The 16,583-nt window shown below is 33.2% G+C and overlaps 1 protein-coding gene across 1 annotated transcript in view; it reads left to right on the forward strand.

The window, feature by feature from the left end:
* LOC116112566 overlaps window positions 1–13,125 on the forward strand; it is a 48,849-nt gene extending 35,724 nt beyond the window's left edge. Inside the window, exons 2-4 of the mRNA XM_031398694.1 lie at window positions 10,230–10,730; window positions 10,893–11,000; window positions 12,443–13,125. Of these exons, the coding sequence (XP_031254554.1) occupies window positions 10,230–10,730; window positions 10,893–11,000; window positions 12,443–12,730 (897 nt within the window). The 3' untranslated portion in view covers window positions 12,731–13,125. The remainder of the gene's footprint in view (window positions 1–10,229; window positions 10,731–10,892; window positions 11,001–12,442) is intronic.
* Window positions 13,126–16,583: the final 3,458 nt, after the last annotated feature.

Genomic DNA, 16,583 nt, shown 5'->3' on the forward strand with positions numbered 1-16,583 from the left:
TTCCGTTTATAAAGCAGAAAGCAGAAAGATTCCTTACTGTTTTCCGTTTATTTTGGCGCCTAATATCTTTTACTGCTCCTCCTCTCCTGAGGGTCACATAATTCTTCTCTAGCAACCAAGTGATTCATTTCTCAGGCCAAAACAATCCAAAAACTCTTATTCTTCAAAAGATATAGAATCCGTTCGTCCTTACTGGTACACTACTATTTCTTCACTCTTGATTTTATTTATTATTTTGTTTTATAAGTAAGATTCGAGTTCAACAGGTAGTTGGGATAGAGGGTTATTAGAATAAGATATTTGATTCTAGCATTGACCTATGGAGAATGGGCAGTAGGTATCTGTGTGTCTCATTGTAATTTAAGAACTGGGCCAAAGCTTGTACACAACAATCAATGTGCATGCATGCAGCTGTTGAGATACTGTTCATTAACACAACAAATCATGCCCCTAATTAAATCTTATTACATATATATTCGTCTTGCTTATGTTAATTAGATCTCTTCAAAGGTTTATTACTATAGTACAATCTACAACTTTTTTTTTTTTTTTTTTTAATTGAAGGTGAGAGATTGAATTACCAGCTGCGACCAGTCATCATAAATGAATATTCCTGTGGGGTGTCATGGATGTTCAATGACAATATTAATTACCAAGCAATTTAGAGGAGTTTCTCCTCATATGATTCAGTGAAGCTACCAATAAAATGTCTTAGATCCCAAGTATTGAAAGACAGAATGTTGTGTGTGGAGTAAGCAACTTTTAATTAAGAGATTAGGGACTGCTATCTATAACTCAAGCTGCTCCTGCATTGGCTGCAGAGTCACTTATCAATTGCTAGCTCTTGAGATCAGCTTTCTTGACTCAAATCTCTTTCAGAATTTTGCTGCTTTCGTTGGCTGCATTTCTTTCAGTCAATGCTACAAGACTAATAACCTCTCAGTTCTGCTCTGCATTTGCTAATAAATATATGGATATGATTAATTTGAGCGTAATAGGTTTCATCAAAATAAGATGTTGAGAAAGTTCGATGGGACCTCAGGTAATTTATATCACCTAAGGTCCCATCGAAGCCAGGTACATCACCGAAATAACCAACAGATAGTTACATCACCAGGAGGATAACCACCGTCCAAAACTCCTTCGGCATCAGGAGACTTGGAACCCAGTCCTGACTCCGATCTGGCGCAAGACTCACCCAAGCCAGCTGGAGAAGGAGGAGAAGCACCCCTACGGAAGACATGTTAAAATCCTTAAGTATAAGTGATGTGGCAGCTCAATAGCAATAATTAATCTGATCTGGTGAAATACCAAATTAGAATCAATGTCTTAAAATTAATATTGTGGGGTTAATAAATTAATTATCAGTAGTGTTCTAATTAGAAGAGCTTAAGGTATATGGACGTGATAACGTGGAGATCTTTGCTTCAGATTGTTAGAATTATGTGTTTGCAAAATGTTTTTCCAGTGATGTAAACATATATATCATATTTTGATTTCAAGATTTCAACGAAGTGTAAACGATAACAGTGAGTTTTTATATTTCCTACAACCATTTTTGCCTATCAAAATAGAGAATAAAAACAGTAAAACAGAGCTCCTCTGTTTCCATTCCCCTGTTTTCTGTCAAAACTTTCATTTAACTTTCATCAGGCAAGAGGAATTTTGGTTTCCAATTAGATTTTTCTACTTTCTGTGCTGTTAGAATATAATGGCTTTTAAGTATATAATTATAATATCAGTAAGTAAATTTTTTTTCTAAAACTATATATATATAAGAAATTATTATATATTTTTCTTACCGTTTGATTCTTCTTCTTTTAATGAGAAGATATATAAGAAATTATTATATATTTTTCTTACCGTTTGATTCTTCTTCTTTTAATGAGAAGCGGGCGGTAGGTGGGCGGCCACACAACATGACAGTGACAAGGCACATTCTTGATTGCTCCGTAGAGAAAACGAGGCCTAACACTGCACGCTTTTGTTATTGTAGGGTTGCCATGTACTTGTGCTTGATTAATTGAATTAACTTGACTTTTTATTTCTTCAATTGGTAGTTGTTTTCATACACAATTATTGCTCGCTCGCTCTCTCTCTCTCAAAACTATTTTGTCCATTTCTACAACTAAAGTCTTGGTCTTCCTTTCCTTTCAAAAGAAAAAAAAATCTGCAGCAAAAATCTACCCAATACTTTATTTATCAATCTTTGTTGCTTATTATTGCTCACAACGAAGAGAAACAAACACTCAATCTGCTCCTTGAATACTTTGCTCTTACTCTCAGAAATTAAGCCATTAAGCTGCACTTGTTTTACTCTTTTCCTTCTGCGTTCTTTCTTTGCTCTTGTTTTCACTTTCAATTCTCTGTCATTTAATCACATTTACTTTATATTCAGTATCCACAAAAAAAAAAAAAAAAAAAAAAAAAAAAAAAAAAAAAAAACGAAGGATAGTATCCAGCATCATTCTCAACTTTTCTGGTTCTGATATCAGAGATCTGTTTGGTTGAAGCTAAGATTCTGTTTACGGAGCTTTCCTTGTAAGTATTTTGCTTATTAACTCTCTTTCTTTTTCTCACTTTTTTCTTTATATCCAGTATTCATAATTAAGTGGCTTCCTTTAAGATGATTAGCAGTAGTTAGTGGGTGTAGTGTTTGCTGCCTCATTCACTGGCTAATAAGGCTTCAAGATACATAGAAACAAGATATAAAATTACTCAATTCCACTGTTGCATACTTATCCATCCCAATTAATTTTCAGTACAACCCATTGGAAGAAACTTGCTACCTCTTGGATTATATAAATTTGTGTAAATATAAAACAAAAAGATTCATGTGTCGTGGATTGTTGCTTTGCATTGGTTAAAAAGATTCATGGATCAAACTGCTTCAAAACTAAGATTAAAATGACAATTACTAAAGTCTTGGTCTTCCTTCTTGTTGAATGATGGGCCTCTGTTTCCACTTCCCACGTTTGTCACGACCACCTACTTTGATTAAAGTTTTTACTTTACTTGATTCATTAAATCTACTTTACTCAATTGGTAGTTGTTTTCATACTCAATTATTGCTCTCTCTCTCAAAACTATTTTGTCCTTTCCTGGAGGCAACCATATCCCTATACAGATAACTCTAAATCAAGATCCATGTCATTAATCATAGAAGGGGCAATGGTTAAGTAAACATATCCTTTTGTGAAACGTCAAAAGCAAAATCAAATAAAGATATTGTGTATAATGTCAGCTTTCCACTTTTACTTTTTGTCTTATCAAACAATACAATAAAATACTTTACTGCTCAATACTTTTATTTCGTATTATTTCCAAAGCAGGCATTCAAACATTATTTAGAAAAGCATTATGATCAGGACTCACTTCATTCTTAGATAATATTTCCAGGAGGAACAATTTCATCTATAAAGCCATAAAAACCCTTTTTCAGTAAGACAACAAGAAATCATCTTTGGGAAGTTTTAAAATTAAATTTGCATGGAGTAAAGGATAAAAGAATAGAGAATTGGAAGCTTCAAATAAAATACTTGATAGAACTATCACTTAGGTTTACAAAATAGAGAATTTATCGGTTTTAGGGAAAATCCGAGGGGTTTACAGTAATAATCACTTTAGATTTTTTATACTTAGGAATTTTTTTTTTTTTTTTTTTTAATACGTATAATTGTTATTTGTTAGGTAACTTAGGTTGAAGGGAAAATGGAAAGAAAGTGAAAGGATTTATTTGATTCATAGGAGAATAGAAAGAAAGTGATGGGATTTGTTGAGAAACTGGAAAGAAATTGAAGGGTTTGTTTCGGTAAAGAGAAAATGGAATTTAAGGTGTTTACTATATATAAGTTGATGGCCTAAACGACGATATCTTATATCAAGGGGATTGAAGAAATTATGTCAAAACTTGTGGGAGGTGAGGGATGATAACATCAAAACATTTCTCCACACAACATGACACTAACAAGACACATACTTTCATTAAACTCTTTATCAATCAAAACCGAGAATAAACAAAGCAAAACAGAGCTCCTCTATTTCCATTCCCCTGTTTTCTGTTAATTGTTCTACTGGTATTATTAAAGAATAGTTTATAGTGGTCATTCTTTATTCATACAAATTATTGATGCTGACCTGTAATACATATTATAATTTTATATACTTAAAATTGTAATAGATTAATCATGCATTACCTATAAGTTGAGCCCCTTATTAAACAAATATTTGTTACTTGACCCTTGAAGCCTCCAAAATCCATTCCTCCGAGGCATTTTTGTCTTTATATTTTTTTATAAATATAGTGTTGTTTCTTAAATAATTAATTAAAGAAAGACTTTATCAATCTACTAATACTATTACTCTCTGTAGTTTCTTGGATCAAAAATAATAAAATTATGCTCTCAGATGAACAATCTCAACAAGATTAAGAAACAATCAACCAGAAAACAATCAATAGGCATCAAGATAAAGAGAAAAACAAGAAAAATAAAAGAGACAATCAATTATGGTGATTCAACACTCAAGGCCTACATCCACTCTCCAAGGCAAGGTAGTATTCCATTGAATCAGTAATATCCTTAGATTTATAGATCATATTTACCTTTAAACCTAATAAAAATGAAGAATCACACCCGATTAACTAATAACCCTAGCCCCCTTTGAATCCAATCAACTCTCTCTCTCACTCTCTGTTAGCCAAGGCCCAAACACTTGTTGTAGATTCCCATTTTAAAATAAAAATTTTCCGCATTTCAGAATTCTCAATTTGAAAGATGATAGCTGTTGAGAGCTTATTGGTGGAGAGAGTAGAGTTTGTGCTTTTATAATAATAACACTTTTGGAGATAACTCTTTACGACTAAATTAAGCTTGAATTTCTCTCGGATTGAATTTGGCTTCAAATTGAATAAAAAAACTCGTAACTAGACTATTGTGGGGGATGTGGGAGTATGTTTGTAAAATTGTTCTTTTTCATACAATGAAAACATCATCATCTCCTGTGGACACATACCATTTGGTTGAACCACGTATATCGTTGTGTTGATTATGTGTTTGTTCTGTTATTTACTTTTCTACATTGTTAATTGTTAGTAATCTTAGGGTAGTGTATAAATTATTCAAACTTAGGATTCTTGATTAACTTATGCACACATGTTCGATAAATTGATTTACGAAGAATGACTCTGAAGCAATTTTTAAATTTTTTTATCAGCGTAGTACATAGAGACATACCATATCTGATTTAAAGAATTTAAAAGAATATTTAGAAGTGTAACTCAACAAAAGGAACATATTAGGAAGCATTTGTATTAGGATGTGTATTTGTAACTCATAAAACTCCACCTTAAAAGGATGAAGAAGAGGAATTTGAAGCTTTAGATTAAAAGACTTGACTGTCTTTGAAATCACTAAAATGAGAAAATAACTAAAGGTTGGTGGTGTTTGATCTTTATGTGTTAGATCCTTAATCTACGCTTGCTTGGTATCTTATATTATGATAATTCAATTTGTTAATGCATTATACAGATAATTGCACTTTCTCCAAGTTCATTTCTTGCACCAAGGCATTTGTCGGTTGCCGTCACGTGACAAAGTTATGGCCTTCTCATGGACAATGTTTTATTAGGTTTAGAATGTCAGATTGTCACATTGATCTCTTCTTACAATTTCAAATTTCTACTAGTGCATATAATTTCCAATGCTTCAACAATAAGGGGCACAGCTTAGGAAATGAAATCCCAGTAATATTAAGTTTTTTTCATTAAACATAGTATATAAATTTATTATTTTCTTGTATGAGTGATATAACAAATCATAGGTAAATATATTTATTATAACGAGAGAGGTGAAGAGATATTTCAATAATATTTATTCTACTAGATATAACATTTTTAGGGTAAATCAAGATAAATCGCGCATGTGTTTTCTCTTTATTGTTTATGTTATTTGGGTGTGATTGTTTACTCTTTGGTTTCTATTAGTCTCTAAGATTGTTTCAAATTCAATACTATATATTGTTTCTCGTAAGTTTATAAGTGATTTTGTTTGCTTAAAGTAAAGTTTCATTTGACTGGTCCATTGTTTTACAGGTATTATTATAGTGCTCATTCTTTATTCATATAAATTATACATGCTTACCTCCTTAACTGTATTATAATTTTATATAGTTCAAATTGTGTTAAATTATACAAATATTTGTTAGTTGACCGTTGAATCCTCGGTAAACATCATTTCTCCAAAATCCATTCCTACGAGACCTTTTTGTATGAATATAGAGTTGTTTCTTAAATTAAACAAAGACTTTATTAATCTTTGTTGCTTATTCTTGCTCACAAAGAAGAGAAACAAACACTCAATCTGCTCCTTGAATACTTTGCTTTTACTCTCAGATTAAGCCATTAAGCTGCACTTGTTTTACTCTTATCCTTCTTCTGCGTTTTTTCTTAACTCTTGTTTTCACTTTCAATTCTCTGTACTTTATATTCAGTATCCATAAATTTAACTCGTTTTCACTTTCAATTCTCTGTACTTTATATTCAGTATCCATAAATTTACCTTTAAAAAAAAAAAAAAAATTTCTCTAACTTTTCTGATTCTGATAGCAGAGATCTGTTTGGTTGAAGCTAAGGTTCTGTTTACGGAGCTTTCCTTGCAAGTATTTTGCTTATTAACTCTGTTTATTTTACTCACTTTTATCTTTATATCCAGTATTCATAAATATGTCGCTTCCTTTAAGATGATTAGCAGTAGTTAGTGGGTGTACCAAAATTAGTGTTTGCTGCCTCATTCATTGGCTAAATAAGGTTTTAAGATAGATAGAAACAAGATATATAATTACTCAATTCAACTGTTGCATTATTGCATACTTATCTCTCCCACTTAATATTAATTTCTTATCTGCACATAATATTCATAAATCATGGCCATCCGAGATATCATGTTTCTAATACTGCATATAATCTCCAATACAACAATACCAAAAACATTATCATAGAGGCCATGGAATGGTTATAAATTATTTTCAGCTTGAAATTAATAGCAAAAAATATATATTAATAGATGTATGGGATTAATAACTACATGTCTGTTTGATTCTTGCTTGCAGAAAAGATAATCAAACACACAACTACTGGTCCTTGAGCAGCTTTGAGAGAGAGATAGCTCCGAGTGCACTTGTCTAGCAGACATCTGTTTGCTTAAAGCTAGATTCTGTTCACCCAGCTTTCCTTGTAAGTGTTTTGTTTAGTAACTCTGTTTCTATTTCTTTGTTTCCTATCAACCGTTTCTCACTTTTTTCTTTATATCCAGTGTTATAAACATCTCACAAGAATTAGGCAATGGCTCAAGAAATAGCTGTGGCTGCTAGCACAGAAGTTGTAAAAGAGGCTACATCAGATATATATGGTTTGCTTAAACAGCAGATCTCTTATGTGTTCAAGTACCAGAACTACATCAACAACCTCAAGAAACAAGTTCTGGAGCTCAGAAATAAAAGACAAATGGTGCAGAAACCTGCAGAGTCTGCTGAAAGACAAGGGGAAGAGATTTATGAACTTGTTACAACATGGCTGAGTGACGTGCATGAGTTCACTGAAGAGGTAGCAAAATCTATCATTGAGGATGAAGATAAAGCAAACAAGGGCGGCTGTTTCAAATTGGCGTCATGTCCTAATTTGATTCAACGTTACAGGCTTGGCAAAAAAGCAATGAACGCCACAATTGATGGTGCGGATCTCTTGAGGAAAGGAAACTTCAGTCATGTTTCCTACCGTCCTGCTCTACAGAGGACAGAATCCATGTATGTTAGAGGCTACGAGGGCTTTGATTCTAGAATGCAAGTTTTGCAAGAAATTATGGACACATTGAAGGATGTTAATGTTAACATGATTGGGGTGTATGGGATGGGAGGGGTGGGCAAAACCACACTGGTCAGAAAAGTAGCTTGGCTGGCCAGGGAAAACAAGTTATTTGATGAGGTGGCCGTGGCTGAGGTAACACAAACCCCAGACTACAAAAACGTTCAAGAAAAAATAGCTTTTGATTTAGGCCTGGAATTTGGGCAGGAGGGTGAATATCAGAGAGGTGGTTTACTACGGAATAGGATAAAGAAGGAGAAGAATGTACTTGTAATATTCGATGATATATGGACAAGAGTCGACTTGGATGCAATTGGAATTCCTTCCAGGGGAGCTGACAAACAAGGAAAAGATGACAAGGTGAGGCGATGCGTGGTATTGCTAACTTCTAGAAATCTGGATGTATTAAAAAAAGATATGAAGATTCTGAAGAACATCCCTGTTCATCCTTTATCTGATGGAGACTCATGGAATTTGTTTGGGAAGATAGTGGGTGATTCTGCAGAAAGCCTTGATTTTCATCCTGTAGCAGTTCAGATAGTTACAAAATGTGCAGGTCTACCGGTTGCAATTTCAACAATTGCAAATGCATTGAAAAGTGAGAGTCTTCATGCTTGGAAAGACGCCTCGGTTCAACTAAACAGGTCCAATCCAAGATGCATTCTAGATATGGATGAAACTTTGTACTCTACTATAGAACTGAGTTACAATTTTTTGAAAAATGAGGAAGCAAAAGCACTCTTTCTTCTTTGTGCTCTAGTAACTGCAAGCAGCAGTATATCCATAGGTGACTTATTGAAATATAGTATGGGTTGGAGTTTTTTTGGAGATGGTTATACATTAGAAGAAGGAAGGAATAGATTGCAGAGGTTGATTGATCATCTGAAAGCTTCTTGTTTATTGTTGGATGACGATGACGATGACGACAGAGTTAAAATGCATGACATTATTCATGCTGTTGCTGTATCGATTGCCTCAACAGATAAGTTCATGTTTAATATTCAAAATGTCACTGGCTTGAAGGAAGTATTGGAGGAGAAAAAAGATTCAACCGCTATATCTTTGCCGTCTGAAGATATTTATGGTGAGCTTCCCGAAAAGTTGGAATGTCCAAAACTCAAGTTCTTTTTGCTAGATATAACTAACAAAAATCTACAAATCCCAGATACTTTTTTTGAAGGAATGGAAGAATTGAAAGTTTTAGATTTGAGCGGAATACAATTCTTGTCATTGCCTTCATCACTTTATTGCCTGAAGAACATTCGAACATTGTGTTTGGATAGAAACCGGCTAGGAGATGTAGCAATAGTCGGAAAGCTAAAGACATTAGAGATCCTTAGCTTTCTACAATCTGATATTGAACAGTTGCCTGGAGAAATCGGACAGTTGACTCGGTTGAAGTTGTTAGATTTGAGCCATTGTTTAAACCTTAGATACATTGCACCAAATGTCATCTCCTGCTTGTCTCAATTAGAAGAACTATATATGGGCAATACCTCTATTCAATGGGAGGTTGAAGGAGTCGATAATCAAGGACGAAGAAATGCTAGTCTTGGAGAGTTAAAGCAGTTGTCTAACCTAACAGCTTTACATCTTCATATTCAGGATGTTGGAGTTATGCCACGAGACTTGTTCTTTAAGAAGTTGAAAAGTTATAAGGTATTTATAGGAGAAAAATGGAAGTGGTCCGGTAAATATGACCTTTCAACTTCAAGAACATTCAAACTCAAGATCAACAATAGCATTTATTTGGGGCCTGGGATTAAAAATTTGTTGAAGATGACTGAAGATCTTTCTCTAGAGGAAATGAATGGTGTTAGAAATGTTCTTTATGAACTCGATATGGATGGTTTTCCACATTTGAAGCATCTGCTTGTAAAAAATTGTCTGGAGCTTTTATATATCATTAAGTCAGTTGCTTGGAATCTAGCATTTCCCAAATTGGAGTCCTTGATCCTTCGTAATTTGATTAATTTGGAGAAGATATGTCATAGCCAACTCAATGCAGGGTCGTTCCGCGAATTAAGGATAATGAAAATAGAAAAATGTGATAGATTGGAGTATCTCTTTGCATCCTCGGTGGCAAGAAACATTACTCAGCTACAACAAATTGAAGTAACTGATTGTAAGAACCTAAAAGAGATTTTTGGTGAAGAAAGTAAAGACCATGGTGATGAAATTGAAACAAATGATAAGATTGAGTTCAATCAATTGTGTTCTCTAACACTACAACGTCTATCACAATTCATAAAGATTGACTCTGACATGAGGGTATGTTTTGTATTTTTCATCTTTTATTTTATTTTGATGTAAAAAGGAGTTTTCTTATTAGTTTATAAGTTATGTTTACGAACAAGGTTTATTTCCACAGGTTGTCTTTCCAAGATTGGAGAACTTGAAACTGTGCTCAATTACTATTGAGAATACATGGCTTGATCAACCTTTGACAATGTCTTCTTATAGTCAATGCTTAAAAAGCTTAACCGTGGAGGAGTGTAATGGCTTGAAATTTTTGTTTTCATCCTCCATGGTCAGAAGTCTTAACCAACTCCATAAACTTGTGATAGGCAACTGTAAGTCAATGGAAGTAATAATTGACTCAAAAGGGGAGGAAGGAGAAGAAAGGATAATTGATATGAGTTTTCCGAAACTATTCTACCTGAAGCTTGAAGTTCTGCCAAAACTTGTGACTTTTGGCATCGGAAATTCAATCGAATTCCCGTCTTTAAATGAACTTCATATTGATGGTTGCTCTAATTTGAAGACATTCTTCTGCAAATCTTTTTCTCCAGGCACGGTGAGAGAAGAACCTAAAGAAGAATTGAACTGGGAGAACTACTTTATTGATATAAACCCTCTTTTTGATGAAAAGATGATTTATCTTTATACTAAAAAATTATGTTGCCTATTGCTTTCAAAACGTTTTTCGATTTTGAGAGCAAATCAACCTTACATAATATTTGGACATCTTTCTCATCGTAAGATTGTGGGTCTTTTATACAAAAATATTGACATCATGGATTGTTTGCTACAGGTTGCTTTTCCAAGCTTGGAGGTGATGGTACTATTACATTTGGATAACTTGCAATTGATATGGAACAACCAACAACTCCATGTGGAATCCTTTTGCAAACTAAAAGAAGTGAGAGTCGAATTCTGTGAAAAGTTAAAGACTATTGTTCCATCTAATTCTCACGGACTTCTCACCTTTCACAATCTGAAAGAGCTAACCGTGGAAAATTGTTGGAGTATGAGAAGTGCCTTTCCGGTTACTATAGCTACTGGTCTCGTGCAACTTAATCACCTTCACTTAGCCTCCTGTGGGTTGGAGAAAATTGTTTCTGAGGAGGAAGTTAACGGGGCCCCTAGATTTTTTTTTCCACAATTAACAAAATTCTCTCTCCATAATTTACCAGAACTCAAATGTTTCTACCCAGGGTTCCATACAATAGAGTGGCCAATGCTAAAACTTGTGGCTGTGTATGGCTGCAAGAAGATAAAAATATATGCTTCAGAATTTCCTAGCCTCCAAAGGAAAGATGATGGGGAAAGCCAACCTGCCATTTTTCTGTTAGAAAAGGTATGATTTCAATTTCATCCATACTCACTAAAAAATGCAACATGTTTATGATCATTCAGATTAATCTGATCATCGCTTAATCTGATAATATTTTTTCTCTTTAAATCCATCGAGTTGATGTATAATAATCAATTGAATGTTTCAGCTGTGAGATATTATTCATTTTGCTGATTAAAAATTGTTGTTCATTTATGTAATTCCTGTTTAAAGTGTATATTAACATTATAACATATTTATTTATTTAGTTATTTGAAATATCTAAATAACATAATCATTTGGAGAAATTTTGTTGGTAATATCAAACCCACACATCATAAACCAAATTCTTATTTCCTGCATTAAAATTTGGCTCATAAAAGTAAATAAGACCTTTTGCCTTGTACATTTCCATTTACATTATTTCCAAATTAAAGATCTGGTTATATATGTTTCTACTTGCTTATAATTAGTTGTACTACTAATTAATGATTGTAAAGGCAGTTTAGAGTGAAGGTTTGGTGATCTAAGAATTTAAAAAATAGGGAAACAAGGTAGAAATGGCAACTATTTTTCATTAATTGTTTTCAAGTACAGGGGATGTTCTTTTATATTGTAAATGACTGAACAAAAAATGGAAGAAGATATCAACCATTAAGTTGTAACAGAAAAACAAAAAAATTCTTGACTGCCGTTGATTTTGCTGGGAAGTAAATCAACTTGTTCAGCAACTTGACCAACTTGCATAACAACCTTCAACAACTTGATCAACTTGCCTAACTACCTTATGCCACTTGACTTGCAACTTGATTTTGGGTGCGAAACATGACAAACTTTTGCAGTTTCAGTTAGAAACTAAGAATCCAGCATTTGTTTGTTGTTTGAGTACAGTTTGCATTCTCAATAATGATAACTTGTGACACCTGTACCATATATATGAAAAAATCGTAGTATTTTTGTGTATATCGGTGAACTTGTTGATGAGTGAATGCTAACACCTACTTATTTGCTTGTTCATCAATTCTCAGGTCATACCGAATTTGGAAGTGTTGGGTTTAGATGCACATGACTTCAAATTGACATTCCTCCACTGTGATTTAGCTAAGAGCTTTGACAAACTTAAAGAACTTTTTCTGGGTAACTTTGATGATGAATCTGTTGCTTCTCTGTCTGGTTTCCTTCAAAGGTTAAATTGTTTGGAATCACTTTTGTTTTATGATAGTAGTTTCAAAGACCTATTCCCCTATGAACAAGGACATATATGGAAACAAGATTTACAAGGGGACACATTTCTTCAAAATCTTCAAACTCTATAAGTAGTTAGATGCCGTCATTTGACAATTTTGATGCCAACCGCAATGTCTTTCAAAAATCTTACAACTCTGGAGACTTGGAGCTGTGATGGACTAGTCAACATACTTGCATGCTCAGCAGCCAAAGCTCTTGTTAATCTCACAACAATGACAATAAGAGACTGCAAGTTAGTGACAGAGATAATAGCCAAGGAGGGGGACAAAGAAGAGGATATTGTTTTTGGCCAATTGAAAGTTTTGGAGCTTTACTGTTTATCAAGCCTCACATTCTTTTGCTCAACCAATTATTCCTTCAAATTCCCTTGTTTGGAGCAAGTTATTGTGAGTCAATGTCCAAAATTAAAGATCTTCTCTCAGGGAGTCTTAAGCACACCTTTGCTAAAGAGAGTACAATTGACGAGAGAGGATGACCCAGAATATTTTTGGAAGGAGGACCTCAACTCCACTATCAAGCAAATGTTTACAAATATGGTATTTATTCTTTAACAAAATCATTTTCTTTCCTTTTACAACATTGCTATATATATATATTACAGATATTACTACTAATATATATGATGATTTGTAATACTATTTATGATATTGTTTATATTATAATTTTGAATTAATGATAGAGATTAATGCAATAGTGCCAGAATCATGACTACAAGAGCTATTATCTTTTATAGACTAGGATGAAAAGTTGCCGAACTCCTATTTCAATTAAAAATTTATAATTCTAGGATTCCACGAATCTCAATCTACTATGGCATGTACAAATCAATTACATGGTAAGCAAGTTTGAAAAGCGTACATTGATACTTAGTTCAAAATTTTCGCTAAACTGTTTTTGAACATTTATAAGGGTCATTATGCCTTGGTTAAATTTATTTGAGAACTACTTACAACTCGGACCATGTACATTTTTTTTCTTACACAGTTTCAAAGTAGATTACAAAGACGAAACTAAATGATATTTGTTGTGCAAAATTGCATGAAAAAAGATTAGTATAATATGATTTATAATTTTGTACTATTTTTTTTTTTTTCATTTTGTTGTTATTATATATTTACAGCTATTTAGTGGCTATTTTCTTTGGTTCATGTCTAATAAGTAAAAGCATTAGATTTCCAATCGTTCCATGGCTTTTTATGTCCAACTTTCAGGTGGTCTTATCATAGAGGGGCACTTATTAAAGCTGTAAAGAAGTACAAAATGATTATTTTTTTAATCTTTTAGTGAAATACTACTTTGGATTCCAATCAGTGTGACTACTTGTGTTTTAGAATAATAGAATAGGGATGTAGTTTTTTGCTACATCAACATGAAATTTGTTATTATGAGTTAGCACATCCAATATTAAAATTTCATTGACATTCATATATAAATATTCATTTTGTTAAGCTTCAAATACTTTTCTATGTTTTAGTCTTTCAAAATTCAATATTTTAATCCAATATTTTGGGTTTCACAGGTTGGTTTCCGTAGCTTTGAACATTTGACACTCTCTCAATTCCCCAACTTGAAAGAAAAATTATGGAATGGTCAGGTACCAATCGACTTACTCTGGAATTTAAAGTCATTAGAAGTGGATAACTTTTCAGATATGTCAAGTGCTATTCCATCCAATGTGTTATGCGGCTTCAAAAATCTGGAAATGTTGGATGTAAGAAGTTGTGAGTCACTAGAACAAGTGTTTGATTTGGAGGAAAATCGTCAAGAAATTCTGGGCTTAAAGAAATTGAAATCTTTGAAAATTGACAATTGCAACAACTTGAGATATATATTTACACCGTCTATGTTGTTGGGTCTTGTTCAACTTCAGAAGATAGAAGTGAAAAACTGTGTTTTGATAGAAGTGATCATCAAAAAGGAACCGCAAAAGGATGCAGTGAGTGATAAAATCGTAATCCCTCAATTAAACTCTGTTGTGCTTGAGTCATTGCCTAACTTGACAAGCTTCTATTCGGGAAGTGAAATTTTGGAATGTCCTCCCTTGGAAACTATTATCGTTAAGGACTGTCAAAAGATACATATGAAGGAGTTTAGCATCCATCTTGCATCTCTTTTCACCGTAAAGGTAAGTCTGCTTCAATTCTTTTTCCACGATGATAAGTTTTAATAAAGAAATTCACATATTTTAGAAACAAAATAAAGTTTTTGTTTCTGAAAAAAAACATTTTATATGCATGCAGGTTGTGTTACCCAGCTTGGAAGCACCTTCTTGCTTCCAGAATTTAACAAACTTGGTCATCGATGGCTTTGATCATTTAAAATATTTATTCCCATTTTCAATGGTCAAAAGTCTTTTCAAACTGAAGAAGCTTGAGATATCTAACTGTAAGTTCATGGAAAGAGTAATAGATGAAGATGAAGAGGATCAGTAGATGTTGTTCCTAAATTATACGAGCTGAAGCTCACGAGCTTCCAAAACTCACAACATTCTACAACTCCACTGCAATATTTTTGAAATTTCCTCCTTATTCAGACTTTGGATTAAAAATGCCCTGCTATTCAAACATCATCTCCAATTCTATATGTGGTGGGATGACATCATCAAGCAAAGAAAATGAAGATGAGTGCAAAGGAGAACTATACTCGCATGAAATCCTTTTTGATAAGGTTATCCGTCCCTTATTTTGTTTTCAATTTTCTCTTTCCTATCTATTTTCTCATTTTAATCATAGCTAATTTATATTTTAGATCACTAATAAGGGATGGTTATGTCGTAATTGTAATTGGTAAATGAATTCTTCAGGTAAGATTCCCTAGTTTGGAGAGATTGTAATCACTCATGCTGATGATTGGTAAAATTTGGGACGATCAAGTCTCTTTGGATTCCTTTGCAAAATAAAAAGTGTGTTGTATACTTTGTAAGACTTGCAAGTGTTTTTCCATCTAAATGCTTGGGAGACACCAGAAACTTGTCATTGGATGTACAAAATGTGATTCGTTGAAGAGATATTCAAGTCTTGAGAAAAGCCTAAGGTGGAGGAAATTGTTGAAAGGAGGAAGCAGTCCCTAAGTTTGTGTTCTCGAACTTAGCCTTCTGTCTCTACAATGCTACCGAGTCTCAAAAGTTTATACCCAAAATGCATATTCTGAATGGCCAATTTAATTAAGTTGAACGTACATGGATGTGATAATGTTGAGATATTTGCTTCAGAATTTTTGGAATCCGAGGGACTCATGGAGAAAGTCAACAACCACTATTCTTGTTTACAATTATGAGGCACAATACTCGAAAATCATGTCTACAACTCAAGTAAGGCATTCTCAAAATTTTCTTGATTTTGCCTCTCTTTCTTATTTAATCTCTTAAAGATTATGTTAAACATATTTATTATTAACAATGCGTGAATTTTATGTGAAATGTGTAGTATTTCATAATTGAAAATATTTTTCTTACTAGAAAACTCTGATCATTATCATTATCAATGAAGTAATTCTCATATATCTCTATCTCACCATATTAGTGCTATCCATAAACTAACCATTCTTCTTTTTGGTTTCAACACTTCTTTTTTTTTTTTTTTTTTTTTTTTTTTTGGTGATTGACTATTTCCCAGGATGCATTCCCAAGCTTGGAAGAACTAGAGTTATGTGAAATGCCCATGTTGTTGCATCTATGGAGAGGAAATTCTCAGCCTAGCAATGCTTTTAAAAATTTGAAGACTCTAAAAGTATCACAATGTGGCAGTTTAGAAAATTCATGGTCATCATCAGTGTCTTTACAGAATTTGAAGACTTTGCAAGTTTCAAAATGTGATGGATTGAGATATTTACTGACCCCCTTAAAAGCTAAAACTCTGGATCGACTTGCAAGGATGAATTTATCTGATTGCAAAATGATGGAGGAAATTATAACACATTTGG

This window comes from Pistacia vera, unplaced genomic scaffold, assembly GCF_008641045.1.
Source record: "Pistacia vera cultivar Batoury unplaced genomic scaffold, PisVer_v2 Contig663, whole genome shotgun sequence".
In the NCBI taxonomy this organism is placed as follows: Eukaryota; Viridiplantae; Streptophyta; class Magnoliopsida; order Sapindales; family Anacardiaceae; genus Pistacia; species Pistacia vera.